The 18,625-nt window shown below is 38.2% G+C and overlaps 1 protein-coding gene across 1 annotated transcript in view; it reads left to right on the top strand.

Moving 5' to 3' along the window:
- LOC140168070 (zinc finger protein castor homolog 1-like) overlaps positions 1-15,132 on the top strand; it is a 64,765-nt gene extending 49,633 nt beyond the window's left edge. Inside the window, 8 exon segments of the mRNA XM_072191373.1 lie at positions 803-967; positions 5,721-6,011; positions 6,659-7,208; positions 7,494-7,749; positions 8,126-8,248; positions 10,640-10,763; positions 11,274-11,768; positions 12,307-15,132. Coding sequence (XP_072047474.1) covers positions 803-967; positions 5,721-6,011; positions 6,659-7,208; positions 7,494-7,749; positions 8,126-8,248; positions 10,640-10,763; positions 11,274-11,768; positions 12,307-13,377 — 3,075 coding nt within the window. The 3' untranslated portion in view covers positions 13,378-15,132.
- The last annotated feature ends 3,493 nt before the right edge of the window (positions 15,133-18,625 follow it).

Raw genomic sequence — 18,625 nt, forward strand, 5'->3', positions numbered from 1 at the left:
TGGGATATAAAAACTTTGGAAAGCAGAAGACATGTGCGCTTCACTTTTAGAGTGTTATTGCACTGACACAATGAATAAATTGAAAGAGAGAATAATTGACAACATTTCAAATTGTTTTTAGAAATTCTACATTTTTATTCATTTTTGTACATCCATATATCAAAAGGATACACTTGTCAGCTGCTAAATGTGTCTCTCTTTTCAAAGTAGCTAGGAATAAATATCAGACTTGTCTTAAGTAAAGGTAATTTCAAATCATCACCAAGTCACATGGCTTAGATATGTTCTCTGTATTCCTAAACCATGTGACTTGGGATGATTTCAAGTGACCTCCACTTCAGATGAGTCTGGTATTTTATTCCTAGCTATTGTGTAAAAATATTAAAAACACATTTAGCAGCCAAAAAGTACATCCTTTTGTTATTGATATACACATTTAATAAAGTATGATAAATTTATGAACCATCAGACTTGTGCACAATGTGGATGTTATGATCAAGGAAACGTGGTCCTTTCTGCAGGACGTTACTGCTTTTAGTAAAACAAAACATTGGCACTGACCAAATATTAATCACTTAAAAAATTGAGTTTTTATTCATTTTCGGAAAAGTTTTTTGGTTTTATGAGATGGGCATATTTTCTCATGAAAGCAGTCTCACGTAAATTGATCTCTGGCAACAAGAAAGGAGATTAAAGTCTTAAGGACAATGTGGAACTCTGCATAGAGTTGTACTATTGTGTTCGTAAGAAAGTTTTCGTTTTAATGTATCTTGTTCTTTTCCAATTTAAATCATCTTTGCAGAGATTCACACGCAAGGAGGATGTGATCCGACATTACAATTGGCACAAGCGACGTGACAACTCACTACAGCACGGATTCATGCGATTCAGTCCCTCTGACGACTGCGCCGCTAACTATCCTGGATGCTCACTGAATCTAAAGCATACACACTACCACTGTATGCAGGTAAATGAATGCTTCCCCCTCCCACTACCCTTCCCCCTCCCTGCTGCAATGGCAAGGGAGGTTGGTTGGAACTGGTCTATAACAGTAACTTGATGATGTGATCAAGGAAAACTTGGGCTATTCAGTTGAAATCCATACATCCCTGTGGAAGACATGACCTTAATCTTCCACACAGGGAGTGTGAATTTCAAATGGGGTTACCTGAATGGGTGATTCCATATGAAATTACACTCCCTGTGTGGGAGATTAAGGAATGTCTTCCATAGGGGGTATATGGATTTTTGAACTGGAATAGGCCATTGTGTTGGATGTCAGCTAAATTTGATTTTGAGCTTCGATTCAAAGAATCAACAAAGTGCTCAGTTTCTAATGCGTTTGGTTGTTTTAACAGCATTCTAAGGACCTAGGAGTCATATCTTGGAAAACTTATTCAATTCTGATAGCTCTTTCAGAGAAATTGCACATTTGCAATGTTTAATTTACCAAAGAGTTGAAACTGAATATGCTCGACATCCAAAACATTTTGCTTGATCATATCATGTTTACTATGCCAATATTTTGAAAGAATGTTTATGGTGCGATGAGTTTGCTGCCTATCTGAGGCCAATCATGGAGCACCTTGCCAAGGCAAGAGGCTAAACATTCTTTCAGAACATTTGCAACAGAAAAATGGTATGGTATGGTTTCAATGTGTTATGTAAAATGTACATCTTTTTCAACATATTTTTGTGTTGTTCCTATTGCATAGGATCATTGTGTTAAAAGTGGAGAAGGTAGAGTGCCATGTTTGCATGTTGCTCAAAAGGAGAATATAATACCTCCAAAATATTGTTGCCAAGAATCTGGCAATGACAAAGCGCCATGCATACAATGGTTTTTAACGTTCATAATTTTGCAATTTTGGCATCTTTGATCAATGCTGGCGGTACATCATTTCATGGGGAATGTAAGAAAGTTGTGAAGTCCTTTGTGTTGCATTGTCATTTACATTATTCTTACTTTCTCTTAATGATTTGGTCCCCATATATGACAAACCAGTATGTCTTAATGATGGTATCAACAGCATTCTGCCTTCTCCTCCTTAAATTTTGTTGTTTTGTTTTAGTTTTCGCTTTGTTTTGTATGCGGTTTTACACAATTATAATTGTTCTGTTAAATCCAGATACATTATTTATTTACTGAGATGTACATTTTCCATCGCACATGTTTTATAATGTTTAAGTAATTGTTACTTGCTTGTATATACTACACTTGTTAAGCCTACCTACCACAGTCAAACTACGCACAATAACTCAGCAGAATATGTGATAAACTAGTATTGCTATTCGTCTTTGGCATATTGCTATCACATCAGGGCATCTAGTCGATCACAGTGAATCTGTACAGCCCAAAAGTTTTTCAGTTGTGTGGAAGTTTTCTGGTCTGATGGATGGTGCTGACTTATTGTGCGTAGTATTGGACTGTGGTAGATAGGAATCACATGTTACAATATCTCTCTCACACTTTTAAGAGGGTTCTTTTTTCTGCATTGCAAATATAACTGGTTGAAGTGGCTAATTAACTAAAGCAGGCATTATTATTTCCATTAATCAATCCAATACCTTTCATTAAGAAGTTTCTTCACTCTCTTCAATAATCTTTGTTTAATTTAAATCCTTATTCATCCTAACTTTTAAAAAAAATTCTTTGGGAAATGTTACCAATTGAATTCCTAATACACACTGTTATATTTTATGACTGGCTTGTCACAAATAGCACTTATGAAGAGCAACTTGAAAATAATAAGCACCACCTTCATCTGTACCCTAATCCTAATCTTAACACCAAAATCTATCTCTTAAATCTTATCCAAAGATCCTGCTAATCCAAACCTAACCCTAATTCTAACACCTAACCCCTATCCTAAAACCTGAAGATGGTGACTTTTATTCATAAGTATCGCTCACTAAAACTAACACTGCCATGGTGCATGCACAAACAATTTTGTTAGATGTTGCTATTTTCTTTTTGGTTTTGGTTTCTTAGTTTTGGTTTCTTAGTTTTGGTTTTGTTAAAACGCTTTTAGTTTTTGCTTTACAAATAGTTATTTTTTGTAGCTAATTTGTCTGTTACCATTTTAGCATTGTAAGAAAATGTCACATTTTAATGTAGGTCTGTTTGGTTGTTTTAAACTGAATTTTTGCAGAGATTTTTTTTCAAAGAAAAAAAATATTTAAAAAGATAAAAATTAATAACAAAAATTATGCACAGCAAAATGATTTGAAAGAAATAACTAAAACAAAAAAGTCAAAAGGATTTGAGGTCCAAAAAAAAAACAGGGAAAAAAGTTCACAATTTTTACTTTTGTTAAATGTTGAATTAACCCACTGCCTGCTTACTACTAACCAACCAACCTATGTACCACCCATCCTGCATGCCAAAAAGTCATGTGCAAGAGGAGAGTATAGTGAGCTTGCAGTGTTGCCAAACTAGTGGATAATAATGCCTAACTTTAGTAGCTGCTGTAGAATAAAATGCAACAAAACATGCATCCAAAATAATATCAAAGTCACCCATTAAAACAAAAGCATGAATCGGCTTGCTTAGATGTCTATATGTATATATGCTATATTTATTTATCCATTTTACGCATGGTGGTAGATTGCATGATATGTGTCTCAATGTTGCATGATTGTATCCAGTGGCAAATTGTGATGTTGAAAATATTACTAAATTTACTCGGTTGAATCGGAAGAGGTCAGTTTGAATGACAAATGGTGAGGTTTGTGTACTCTTGTTGCTAAACCTGATCAAATTCTTTGATGGGATCTGTCAAACCTAGACAAATTCTCAGAAGGGGTCTGTTAAACCTGGTCAAATTCTCAGAAAGAGATCTGTTAAATCGATTAAATTCTCAGAATTCGAAGGGATATGCTAAACCTGGTCAAATTCTCAGAAGGGATCTATTAAACCTGGTCAAATTCTCAGAAGGGGTCTGTTAAACATGGTCAAATTCTCAGAAGGGGTCTGTTAAACATGGTCAAATTCTCAAGGGATCTGTTAAACCTAGTCAAATTCTCAGAAGGTATCTGTTAAACCTGGTCAAATTCTCAGAAAGAGATCTGTTTAATTGATCAAATTCTCAGAAGGGATATGCTAACCCTAGTCAAATTCTCCGAAGGGATCTGTTAAACCTAGTCAAATTCTCAGAAGGGGTGTGTTAAACCTGGTCAAATTCTCAGAATTGACCTGGAAACTTGTAATCCATGGGTTCTCAACTTTATTTGTTTTGATGGTCACAAAGGCACCAAACACATTTCAAACATACATACTTCAGGATCAAATACACCCCCATTTCTTATGATTTCCTGCACATTTTAGAGTTGGACAGGGCCAAATATTCAAATGTAAGTGGTTGGCGGGCAAGATTTGGCCCGTGTGCTTCCTGTTTAGAATCCATATTCTAATAAACTTGTTAGGTCCTGCACTGTCAGATCAAAATGAAGATATACATGAATTAACAAACTGGCAAAGTATAATTCATGCATTTCTCAAAATGTTCCTTTAAATCTGGAAATCCTAAAGTAATTTCGGTTATTAAAGAGATTTCTTCAATGGTGTCCATTGTTCTGAAAGTAATGCTGTTTTAATAAGGAGGTGATTGCATGATTTCTTCTCAACAACAAAAATGAATTGTGAGTAAATCTTTCCCTTGAGAAGTCCTTCTCAGAGAGCTGAGCTTTCGAAACTCTAGCGAGTGCCATTTTCACAGGAACTAAATAAACATGATGATGTGCCCTATGAATAGTGCATATTGTAGAAACTTATGGTTTGAATTAGTCTCATAATTATGTTTGTGGGTCCCACTAGTAGCAGCTCATCTCAATGCACATGTTCAACAGAGAAATGCAATCCTCCATAATCTAATACCATCACTTCATCCTGGAGGACATAAACAACTCTGTCCTGATGCTTCTGACATCACCTACATCAAAAGATATATAGACATCTAGCAGGACTAAATTTGAAGATCTGAGCTATACTTCTATGTGGTTCCCATTTGAGAATTTGAAACAAAGTAAACTGGTCCTGTTTAATGAATTGTCATTCAACTTGTAGTTGCAGGCTTCCTTTCTGGGACTCAATTTTGGTTTGGGTAAATCGGGATGTGCTGTAGCGAATCTGACAGTGGAACCATATACCTTTTTTCCAAGAAAATTTGACCTATTTTTATTCCTGAGACCCCTGATTTTTGGCTAAATTTGTAAACACAATTGCCTGAAATTCAACAAACAAATTATTATTTGGCTCTATTAAAGTGAAAATGGGGTATTTGTTTTAAAAATGTTGAAAAACATTACCCATTTTTATACCAAAATTGACCAGAAAGGGGGGACATTGGGCTATTCCAGGTGAAATCCATACACCCCCTGTGGAAGACATGATCTTAATCTCCCACATTGGGGTGTAGATTTCAAATGGAGCTTCCTATTCAGGTAACCCCATTTGAAATACACACTCCTTGTGTGAAAGGTTCAATTCTTGTCTTTCATAGGGGGAGTATGGATTTCAAGTAGAATAGCCCATATCAGAGGCACAAATATGAGATAAATGACCATAAGGAAACCCAGCATTCAAAGAAAGAAAAAATCTCATCCAAGAGTCATTCAAACTCGCTACCTCTTCAAAAATGATTCAACCTGTACATAAGGGCAACACCGGAAAGCAGCTCAACACAAATCCTCCCAATGCTCATGTCTTTCACTCCTGGCAGGTCGGGTGCAATAAAGTGTACACAAGTACATCTGACGTTCTAACTCATGAAAACTTCCACAAGAAGAACGCCTCCTTGCTGAGTGACGGCTTCCAGAGGTTCAGAGCCACCGAGGATTGCGGCACGCCAAGCTGCTCCTTCCTGGGCCAGAAGACGACACATTTCCACTGCCGACGACCAGGCTGCGAGTTTGTCTTCAAGAATAAGTGTGATATTGAGAAGCACAAGGCGTACCATGTGAAGGATGATGTCTACCGCAAAGATGGTTTCAAGAAGTTTTCCAAGCATGAGGTAAAAAACTGGTACAGCCCATTAGTCCGGGGTCATTAGTAAGAAAAGGGTTAAGGTTAGGGTTTAGGGCATTGTAGGTTAGCATTAGGGTTAGGGTGAAATAGTTTGTGTTAGGGATAGGGTTAGGATCAGAGTTAGGATTAGAGTCAGGGCTTAGGTTTTAGTTAAGGTTTAGGGTGACTTTTATGGTTAGGGTAAGAATTCATGTTTTAACTAAGTTATTGGGTTTTTGAACTGATGAACTTTCAGACTATCATCCTGTAGCCAAAAAACTTAACTATCTTTTCTGAATTATTGATGAATGTTGTTGTAGAAGAAAAAAGTGTAAGTTATAATTTGCTCAGATAGGTTTCACTACTCCTTTGACAGATGATAATGTTATTCTGAAATGTCTAAAATGAACAAAAATAAAATTATATGACTACAATTTTTATCATTTTTAATCCTTTTCAAAAAGTGAACATTGATGTGAGAATGGATTGTGCACATTTTTGTCATATTTTAAACTTGTACTTTTCTGCTGAGACAAATTGGATTTTGAAGTCTTTAAGATTTGTGTTGTTATATACCTGAGTCTATGTGTGGTATTTTATCAGCATGTTTCTTGATGCCCCCCTTTTTTTTTCTTTTTATTGAAATCTATACAGCACTGTAAATTTCCAGACTGCAAGTTTTCCAAGAACACCAACCACTTCCACTGCATCCGAGGTGGATGCGACTTTGTCTTCACAGCAGCCAACCAGATGCAGTCGCACAGACGTAAACACGATCGACGACAACGCATCATGGAGTACGAAACCGCACGCAAGCACCACAAAGGCGGCGGATTTGGCTTTCGAATCATCAAACCCAAACCTAACATGTTGGGAATGGATCTGTCCGAGCACACCGCTGCGGAGCTTGCAAGTCAACTCCATCACGGTAGACAGATGCTCCTCCAAGGTGACAATAGCACAGCGGTTCATCACAGGGCTGCTGCAGCAGCCGCATCTGCGTTGTTTGTTCCGCCGACGGTGCTGAACATCCCAAATGTGTCTGCCGCTAGCCCAGATGATTCCCCACCATCAATGGTACCGGTGATATCTAAAGCTCCATCTATATCAACCAGTGGAAGCAGTAGCCCACCATTGACAAGTCCAACAGACAGTCTACCAGCAGGATTTGCTAAGATTGCAGGGAAGAGTACTTCTGAAAAGGGTGAGTGATAAAAATGGTTTCTATAACATTTTTTTTGATATCTCTATGCACATCATTAATGCATGATAGACCCTTCTTTTTTTTTTTTTTTGGGGCGGGGGTACAGTTGTAAATGTATCCAGAACTATCTAGTGAAGATTGAGCACCGTATGTATTATTTGGCAAAAGAAGAAATTTGTTTCATCTGCAGCTCAAGTGAAAATGTGGCTGAGCCTAATACCCTATTCGAATTTATAAATCTGAACTCATTGTAAAAGTTGCTTCTATATTTTCTTATACTTCCAGAAGAGGGCAGCGAAAACCTAAACAACTCCCTTAATCTACCTGTTCCTGACGAGCTGTCACCTCCCGTTCAGCCTATAAAGATCAACCTACGCGGACCTATGGCGAGTATCGTACCACGTGAGAGGGGTCATAGTTCATCTCCTAGTAGCATTGTTAGCAGCCCCATCACGTCAATGCCGAGTCTGGCCAGCAGCGTGATCAGTAGAATGGGTGTGGAAGGGAAACCGGAAGAAGTCTGGCAGAAATTCTTGAAAAGGTGAGTGGATTAATACTGACTATATAGTTTTCAGCATAGAACTTCAGCGGTCGGCCAATTTGGCGCAGTTTATGGCGTATACGAAAGTGTGGTTCTGTTTGGCTAATTGAATCACATCATCATCACATCAGCACCTCATTCGCTGGTCAAGCTCTGTAGCAATGCGTGAGCTAATCAGACAGAGCAGCCGAACACTGCTGAAGTAATTTGCTGAATGGTATAGTTGCATGAAAACAAAAGAAACAAACATGACAAGATAATTAAGACTACATGGACAACCCACAAACTGAAAAAACCAGTGACCATGGGTGATAGGAAGAGCAAAATGCAAGGTGCCAGCAAAATCACTCAAATTACTTGTCTTCTCTCCTTTCAGATTTACAGCGAATGACCCATGTAGCCCCAGATGTGAGATGCTGTACAAGGATCATTATCACTGTATTGTGGAAGGATGCTCTGAGATCTTCAAATTCAAGGATGGTGTCAACAGACATGCAAGGTGAGTTTTTGGTTGGAGAGTTGATCATTTTAAGGAGTTCTTTATTTGAAGAAACAAAGTTTACAACTCCTGTTTGTTGGCTGCTATTTGAGCCATAGTGAGCAAAACTATGTGCAAGGAAAACAATTGCTAGAAGTGCTCCAAAATCTTTCAATATCAAGACAATTCATGGTGATTTCTTGTAGGAAGGAAATATTCAATGACAAACAGGTCATAGCCCGTGACTTCATCTACACAGTACGCCCACATCCCACTCACAAATTTGAGATAAATATTTTATTTTTTGAGAAACAGAATGAACTCTTAATTGTGTCTGCTACATCATGATGATAAACCAACATTCTGTTTCACAACTCATGAAAGTGAGCTGTAGAGGGCAGTATTAGTATATAATCAACAGTGCTATCTCATCCATGTTCTGTAATTCAGGAATTTTGTAACATGTTAGAAATTTGTCTCCACGCAAAAGTCAACAATGTTATAGTGTACCCTGAGCATTGGCGTACGCAGGGGGGGTGTTACGTGTGTGAAACACCCCCCTTGGGTTTGTCCAAAAAATAAAAAATGGAGGGAGAAAAGGCAAAGAAAGAGAGAGGAGAGAAAGAAAGAGAGAGAGAGGGGGGGGGGGGGGGGAAGAGGAGAGGAGGGAGCTGAGCATGGCATAGGGGACCGTCATAATATCAAATTATCATAGGCCTATAGATATCTTAACTACCCCCACTCAAATTTTTCTCTCCCCTATACCCGGTATTGACTGACCGGCAACGACGTAAATATGTCGATTAATGTTAACACCCTCCCACACACACCCACACCCCCATTTAATTGTTAATTAACATGGATATAGGGCCTACATGTTAACACCAACACCTCTCTATATCGTCACACCCCTACCCCGGCAACGTACGTATATAAAGGTTGTAATTGTGCAAATTGAGTTCGGGCCCTTTTTTCTGTTTGAAGCAATGATTTAAATAGTGTAAAAATTATGCACCAAATGGCTTTAATCGGACCTTCATTTTGCAAAATTTTCCAACTTCTGCAGGAGGGAAAACTCTTGTTCACGAAAGGCTTCATGGACCGTTATTTCACCAATTTTCGGCTTTTTCAAACTAAAATTTTACACACATCGGTGCCAAAATGGTCCGCCAAATCGCATCAATTAGGTCTTCATTTTGCAAAGTTTCTTAATTCTGAAGGGGGGGGGGGCATTCTGTGTAGTGGATAAACAAGTAGCCATTTTGGCTCAATTTATATATAGGCCTACAACTTTAAGTAAGACTTGTTCACGAAAGGCTTCATGAACCGTCATTTCACAAATTTTCGGCTTTTTCAAACTAAATTTTTACTAAATTTTTATACACTACTAATCATGCTAATAGTGCCAAAATGGTCCACCAAATCGCTTCAATGAGGTCTTCATTTTGCAAAAGTTTCTTAATTCTCAGGGGGGCACATCCCCCTCAGACACCCCCTGTGTAGTGGATAAACAAGTAGCCATTTTGGCTTCTGCTTTCGACATTTACCAATTTGTGTTTAACACTAAATAGACCTACAACTGTAGGGAAAACTTGTTCACGAAAGGCTTTTTAGCCTGGCTTGAGCATTTTTGTTTGAGCCTGGTCCCATCAGGACCCAAGCGTGTCTCCATACAGAGCGACCGTTTGAACAAACAAACAAACAAACAAATTGTCGGCTTTTTCAAATTAAAATTTAACACACTAATACTAATAGTGCCAAAATTGTCCACCAAATCGCTTCAATTAGGTCTTCATTTTGCAAAAGTTTCAAAATTCTGAGGGGGGCACATCCCCTCAGACACCCCCTATCGTCAGCATAAGCTGACGGGATGACGCTTCACGCGGTCAGTTATTTATTTTTTAGTTTTTATCATCACACCCCCTTTAGAAATTCCTGCATGACGCGCATGACCCTGAGGTATTAATATAGAAGTGAATGAGGTATGCAAATTTGTATTCATACAATGCAATATTTGAAGAGACAGGTGCAAACACAATATGTCATGTGCTGCCCTGTGTGGTTTTATCAATATTGTAATTGATGAGGCAACAAAAACCAACACTTTTCTAAGAGCAGACAGACCTTTAAAGTATGGTGCAAATGCATTACGCTGTGTGCTGCCCTGTTTTGTTTTTATCAATATTGTAAAGTGATATATAACTTCACAGGTTTGCTTCCTCCCATGATGTTCATAAGTCAATACTTCAATGAAGAATTCTCTTCTTTTCAATTGTTTTCTGACTTTCCTCTCAATTTGTGTGAACCGGTGTTATCACACTTTACATCTGAACTGTTATTTGTTCATTTATTCTACATAGAAGACATGCAATAATGAGACTAAACATTTTAACTTTCCTTGACTAATTGCAGGTTTCACATGTTGTCCAATGAAGCTTCCGAGCAAGGATTCCGTTACTTCCCTCATGGAGAGAGTTGTGAAGAGATCTTTAAAGGCTGTGCTTTCAGTCCACTGGCTCACTATCATTGTATATGGGTAAGTCTATAAGAAGAATTTTCCCTTGTTGTGTTTGTGTATCTGTCCCATGGCATCTATTTAGATGCCACATAAAAAATGTGTAAAGCAGCCATATTTTCCTAGAAAAATTGTTGTGTTATTCTTCAGAGCAACAAACTAAACAAGATGTTGGGCCTTTATACACTAGGAGAACTATCCCTGGGCAAGCTGCAGGGACTGTCCTTTGACAATGAGGTTAAGGGCTGCTCTTCTTTTCTCTTCAAGAAAAACAAGAACTGTTTGCACCTGTGGCCATTAGTGTAAAGAATTTTAAGAGTCATCAAGAGGAGCAATTGCTCTCACTCCTCTCAAAAGGCAGTCCCTGAAGCTGTCAAAGGCTCACCCTTCCACCTGTCCTGCCCTTGAGTCTTATAAAATGATCAGAAACTTGGGAGAAACATAACTGTGTCATGTGTTTGATGAATTTACAATGAAATATACAGTAAACTAATTGTTAATTATGAAATTTTTTAATTTTTTTGTCAACAGAGCCTCAAACCAGGTGTGTTCTGTGGAGAAGTTGTCCATGTTGGCAGCTCCCTGATGAAGCCTCACCACGAGAAACACCAGAAGAACCCAGAACTAGACAGCATCCGTGACCACCAGGCTGTGCAAGACTCCCCAGCATCAGTACCAGTCATAACCTCACCGATTACCTCACCGCCACAGGTCCCACTCAATCTAGCAGCGCACTCTACAACCGATACCTCAACTGGATACGCCAAATTCTCCCCAGATGACTGCAAGGCCACAGAGTGCCCGCTTCGTTCCAAAGACCACTACCACTGTACGAGAACGGAGTGTCAGTTCGCGACAGAGACAATGGACATGATGACGGACCACAAGCTGAACGAGAGTGTGATTTTCAGGAGTTTTAGACAGGACAGTCGCAAGGTGGATTGCAGGCGACCTGGTTGCAAGTATAACCTGCTCAACAAACACTTTCATTGTCTGCATCCAGGATGCAATTTCTCCTTCTTGCAGGTAAGCTAGCAGCGCCCTCTACAACCGACATATCAAGCTCATCTCTTCACTCACTTGTTTCTCTTTTCCCCAACTGTAATTGGTGGTGTGCCCTGGGGGTTACTTAGGGGCTTTAATCCTTCTGGTTTTTTTTATGGTTTTTTTTAAATCAGGCTATTTCGGCACATGTGACCATCCATGACAAACCCAGTGTAAAACCGCAATTCTGAGTTTCTTAAAGAGTGGTAATCGCCATAAAACAAGCTTTAAAATGATATACCACTTGTCATAATTGCTTGGGAAGTAGGTGCTCAAAAATACAAATTTTGCTCTTGAAATTCTTTTGTTTTCTATTGGTTTATGTTAGCTTTTTATGGTCAGTATCTCTTAATAAGCACTGGCAACTTTACACTGGGTTTGTGGTATTGTATAAGTCCTATTTTAAAGGGGTTTGGACATTACTAATAATGAAAAAATATCGTCGATATTAGACTCTTATCACATTTTATCATCATCATTAATTAACCCAGTTTGATTGATTACATCTTTTCTCCCACAGATGCAGCAGATGGAGTCTCACGGCCGCAAACACATGCGCCGCATCTACGGCAAACATTTCAACAAACCCGGCGGTCCGACACTAGGCCCTCAACAGATGGTCATGCCAATTCTGCAGCAACCATCACAACACGTCAACATCAACCCGTCACAGGCCATGGTAGTTACCACTCAGCCCACTCTCATGGTCTCCTCTCAGCCAACATTTGTGCTGTCGTCGGAGCAAGCCGCAGTAGCAGTTAGCTCCGGGATGCATCTCTTCTCCACGGCAACGTCACCAATAGTTTCAACTAGCTCAATAGCACATACACTCAATAATAACAACTCTAAACCACTCCCTCCATTTTTGATACCTCTGGCACCGCTTGACGATGAAGAATCAGCTGCTGCTTCTTGGCAGCATCATGCTCAGCAGATACAAGCACAACAGATAGCACTTAGTCGCAGCTTACAGCAGCAAGCAGTGGGGCCTATGAGAAAGCGTCCGCTAACTCTGGTGGTTGAGGATCCCGGCGCACCGTCAGGTTACAAGCGCTATAAGCGCGGACCACTTGACTCTGCCATGCAGGAGCGTTTTGAGCGCTATGAGCGCAGCGAGCACTGTGGGAGCGCCAACTGCCAGTATGCTATGAACACCACCCACTATCATTGTCTTCATGCCGGATGCGGCTACAAATTTGCGGGTAAAACCATGATGTACAAACACGCACAGCATCATGATCGTGTAGACAGCATCATACAAGACGACTTCAAACGATTCAAAGCAGCGCAACCGTGCGACCGCACCGATTGCGAGTTCAGCCGTAAAAACACCCACTTCCATTGCATGCGTTGCCCGTTCATATGCTTGGACAGCGGTAAAGTACCTGTTCATCGCAAGCAGCACAGCAAAATGGACGCCATCGCTGCAGCCGGATTCAAGCAGTTTGGTTCAGGCGATCCGTGCAACATGGAAACCTGTAAATATGCCCTCAAGTATTCGCATTTCCACTGCGTGCAAGATGGGTGTATGCAGGCTGTTATCGGAATGGCGCAGATGGATGCACATAGCCGAAAGTATCACAACCGCTGATCAACAGTCTTAAAAATCATAAATCACATTGGGTGGAATATACTTTTGGCCGTTCAAGTTGTGATATTCTGTAAGAAAACTGCCATGAATCTTGGTATAAAGGAAATGGACACGGATATTCTGGTACTAATGCTATGCATACCTTTACCCCCTGAGCACTACCTGCCTATCTAACATTGCCTCTGATTGGTCACTTACATGATATCTTCATTTTAATCACCAATCAGAATGGAGCTTTGTAAATAATTCACCCCAATTTTTTTGTGTGGTGAAATTATTCTATCAATGTTGCTGATTGGTCCAATTGATAATGAAAACTTCTTTTTGGCCAATCGGCAGGTAGTTCTCATGGGGTAACAGCACTGGCTATGATATGAAAACCAATAATTTCTCAAGTATGCATAGTAAATAAGCGGCTTCTCATTAGACACCTATGCATTTTTCACTCACTCCTATAGATGGCAAATCATGTTATACTAAACAACCTGTTATAGCCATTTTTGGGGTTGATTACAGGATTATTTCTTCTGCAACTGGATTTTGTTATAAGGATATGGACTGGTGCCTCTCTACCTGAACTACACTCATATAAAAGCATTGGCTGCGGGTTACAATAGGCAACTAACTTGAGTCTCAAACTAAAGTGGTTGTTAGTCAAAAGGGATTTTATTTTCCAACTTTCATGAAGCTCTTGACGTATCAAAAAGGGATGTGATTGCCAAGAATACTTGACTCTGTTTACAGGTTTTACTTTTTTTTTAGAAATTTGAATTTGATTTCTGAACATTAAGAGCCAACCTATAAATTGAAAAGTGTTGCCAGTGATTGGCCCAAATAGGTGCAGAAAACCACCCAAATCAATATCAAATCACAGCAGCACTATACTAGGCAATAATCCAACCTAGGAATTGAAACAAGGTTGCCAAAAAGGATTAGCCCAAACAGGTGCAAAAAACCACCCAAATTAATAACAAATCACAGTAGCTCTATACTAGATAATAAACATGTAGAAAACGTTTATTAATTTGGGCTTACTGTGATGCAGGCTTGGCATTACTGACCGCGCACTATTTTAATACAGGACATAAAAGTTAGTTTCCAATTTTTGAATTGCAGCCATTGCATTTATACTTGTCGCTGGTGATTTTTTTGTACCTGCTTGTAAGTAAACAAGTTGAGTAAGAAACAGAGGAGAGAGAGTGTTGACAAGAGTTTTTGTACTGCAAATAGATACTAGCAAATAAGTGAGATGGGAGAATTAAGAGAAAAGTTGAAAAGCAGCAACTTCCTCATATTAGTTTAATGTTATGTAACTATTTATTTTCTTGTGTAGTTACTCGGTTCAGGAATTGAATGGACAGGCGGCATACATACAATTTATTCATGTACTATGCAAAATTAGATCCATGCAACCTGGTTAATGTCACTCGTACATTTGTCCATTTGATTTTTGAAAAGAGATTATATGATAGTGATGCGGTATTTACTTACGCAGTAATTGTTTCACATGTGACTACTGTTTGTGATATGGGGAATACATATATGAGTTTGGCAAAGTGCCAAATAGCGATTCATTCAATCCATCTTTGTTGTAGGTTACGTCAGCAAAGCTTTTAACTCGACACCATTCAATACTGCTGGCATATTTAACAAATTACAAAAGGAACTCACAAACAGTGTATCGTTCCCACATGTCAATATTTATGTACACTACTTAATTTGGCACCATATTTTGGCGGCCATATTGAATGTGTGCATGTACAATGTAAAGCGACTTGTGAAACAAGAACTGTGATTTTATACCCATAGTGATTTTATTTTATACCAAAGATTTGTAGTATCGTAAGTCTCTATGTGCCAACAGATACCATCTATTTCAGTTTATCATTCTGTATTTATTATTAATTTATATTTAATTGAATATTATCGTAGTAAACCTAAGTAATTTTATGTTGAATTAATTTTTCGATACCTCTCTAACCAAAGTTAATGAGTCCCTTTCAATTTCTTTCCCTACACCTTCCCCTTCCCCTCCCCACCCCCTCCCGTATGTCTCCCTTTGTTGCGCTTTTTGTGCTTGAAGAAAAATGCAATTTTATATATTATATAAGTTAACTGTAAACTTGGGGTATGATATTATTATGCAATATACCATGATAAGCTGCTGTATTTCAGAGCAGCAGATCGCATTTTAAAAAAAAAAAATGGAAAAGATAATGAATTGCTATAATGAATAATGAATAAATAATCTAGTTTGTACAAAAATGGTTTTGTGTGTAAACAGTCGAGTTTTACAGTAAATAGCCTGGCCGCTGTCTGCCTTGGGTTTAAACACCAACAAAGGATCAGGAAACTGAAAATATCTCAGATTTTATCAAAAATTTGTATAATGAGTAAACATTTTTCTGAATATAAACAGCACTATAAACTACTGCATGAAACAGCCATGTAACCAGTAATTCTAAATACCAATGAACTCATCTTTAGTGATGCAAGTTCATGTGTCAAAGGTCGGTTGGATTGGATATAATGGTTCATGCATATGGTTTTGTGTGCTGAGTATGTAAGGTGAGATTTACATAAGAATTGTCAAAAACATATTATCAACCACTGTGCCAGTGATGACTAATGTATAGAAAGACAGATAAATACAAGAATAGCCTCAACTTCCTAGATGGCATGCAAATTGGTAGTGGAGAACCATCAAAACTGGTTTTGAGGTCTTCATTGAGTAACATCAGTATGCAATTTACCAATTAATAGTTGTGTTATAAAGCTACATTATCATGTTGAGTCCATTGCAAAGATGACACATTGATGTGAACATGTCTTGTTGCAGACTCAGAAATTCCAAATAACATCTAATTAATACTACTGTAATGTCAGTTTTATAAGCTACAGCTTAAACATTAAACTTAGAGCCAATGAAGATCAGTGCAGCTTATTTACGATGCTGCTGATGTTCTGGATTGTACGGTATTATTTCTGGGTAGTGCTATTCTTGTATTTGCAGATTATATGAAGAGTATATCAGAACCAAACGGACAAGTTGTATATCTTGATATGCAAATTGTAATTGTATAAAATCAGCAACATCAGTGTATAGTTTATTCGGTCAGTAATGAATAGGGAAGAAGGGGCTTATAGTCTGTATTGCCTATTTGGTTCTGAAGAGACTGATGCACAAGACATAACAAGTATGGTTCCATTTCAAGGACATAGTGTACAGCTAGAGCGAGTGTGTTCTTACAATCACAAGATCTGTGTATAATTAAATCGGATATGTATACTTTTTACGATTGGTGCTTTTTTTAATTGTGTGAAGTCATGGTTTCGCTGCAAATCAGCTTTTTTTGTTTGATATTCTTGTTGTTTTGTTATAGATAGGCATATGAGAATGCAAGCAATCAAATGTCGGGTTATATCCTTGTATAAGCTGGATGGAGAACCTACAGAACATCGGTGAGATTGTTCCTGAATAACATTTATCGTTCACCGTGTTTCCAACTTACGAAAGGATATTGCTATTGCGGACTGTAGTAAATTAGATTCTTTATTGGATTTTGTGACTTTATTGAAGAATGATTGTGTTATATTGAATTTAGATTCCAGTCATTGGTGATAAGCAATATACTTTGGGCCATTTCTCAAAGACTTACAAATCAATCATATGTTTGATATAGTAAGGTTTTATATGTGATAGATCAAATATATAATTGGCTGTAAGTCTTTGTGATATGGGCCCTTGACCAAAGACTTTGATGGTTTAGTTACAAATGAACTGGACCATATACTGTAGAATTCATCTACAAATATGTGTCTCTAAATTAGTGTTTTTTGACACAAGAGTGGCTGTACAAACATGTATTATTGTGAGACCAATCTATTGTAAATGCTTTTGTGGAAGGTGTCTGCCTTTCGTCAAAAACGCTCATTTAGAGGCATGCTTGTACACAGAATTTTACGGTATTGTTGCTTTGAAGAAAAGATCCACTTGATTGGTCAAATATTTAACCCCCTGAGCACTACCTGCCGATCTAACATTGCCTCTGATTGGTCAATTACATGATATTTTCACTTTAATCACCAATCAGAATGGAGCTTTGCAAACAATTCACCCCAAATTTTTGTGTGGTGAAATTATTCTAACAATGTTGCTGATTGGTCCAATTGATAATGGAAACTTCTTTCTGGCCAATCGGCAGGTAGTTCTAATGGGGTTAATTGCTTAGTTAAGGATGTGAGATTTGTACCCATCAGGATATATTGCTTTTTCTATTGTACCATTGCATAGTTGCCTATGATTCTCTATCATGTTTCCGTATCAGTCTCATTTCATCAGGAGTATTGTGTATGTGTGTTAGAGGTTAGTAGCACTCTCAGCTATATGAAGTTGAAAATAACTTGGCTTGATACTTAAGCAGGATTGGGAGGGATAAGAAACCAGAGCTTGTATGGTTAATAGTGCTACCAATTCTTATGTCTTGTACTTGTCACTTGCTACATAACAATACACACAAAAATATTAGCTTTTGCCGTACCCCAATTGCCATCTTTGTGGTACATCATATGGAGCTAAATTTTGAGTGCAATGATTAGACATAATGTGTTTAAATTGTCATCCAAGACAATTCTGCTTCCACGCATACCACAAGCTCCTGAATAATCACAACAGGTGTTAAAAAAATATATCATATAATTATAATGGCTGCCGTATGTGATTACCATTAGGTATTGTATGGTAAATTATGCAAAGATGCGTAAGGCAGCTAATATTATTAACAGTAGATCGACAAATAGCTGCCATTTGCGATAACCATGGATGTAAATAGTACAATGGGAATAGTAATCATCATAGGGCAGCCATTTGTGATCAAGTGTCTTACCTATACAAATCAGTCAACTGTGTATACCTCTGTGCTTCCAGTTATATCTATTTCATAGTGTTGAGTTTATTATATTACTTTGTATATCATTGTAGATTGGGTATGAGTATGTCAGGCTTCAAGTGTGTGTGTTGCAATTTTTTCATGACGGCGAGAAGAAAACTTACGCAGAAATTCAGAACGTGAATTCCTGTCCTGTCCTAACCATGAATTATAAAGAAAAAACTTACGACAAACGATTGCTGATTAGATGGTACCTTCGTGAACCTAGTCCAAAGTGATTGAAGCTCCTTTGATAATGTAAATGATATCTAAATCCTACACCATAAGAATTCAAATACAGCCCGTTCTTAAGTTTGAGT

The sequence above is a fragment of the Amphiura filiformis genome, chromosome 13 (genome assembly GCF_039555335.1).
Source record: "Amphiura filiformis chromosome 13, Afil_fr2py, whole genome shotgun sequence".
NCBI lineage: Eukaryota > Metazoa > Echinodermata > Ophiuroidea > Amphilepidida > Amphiuridae > Amphiura > Amphiura filiformis.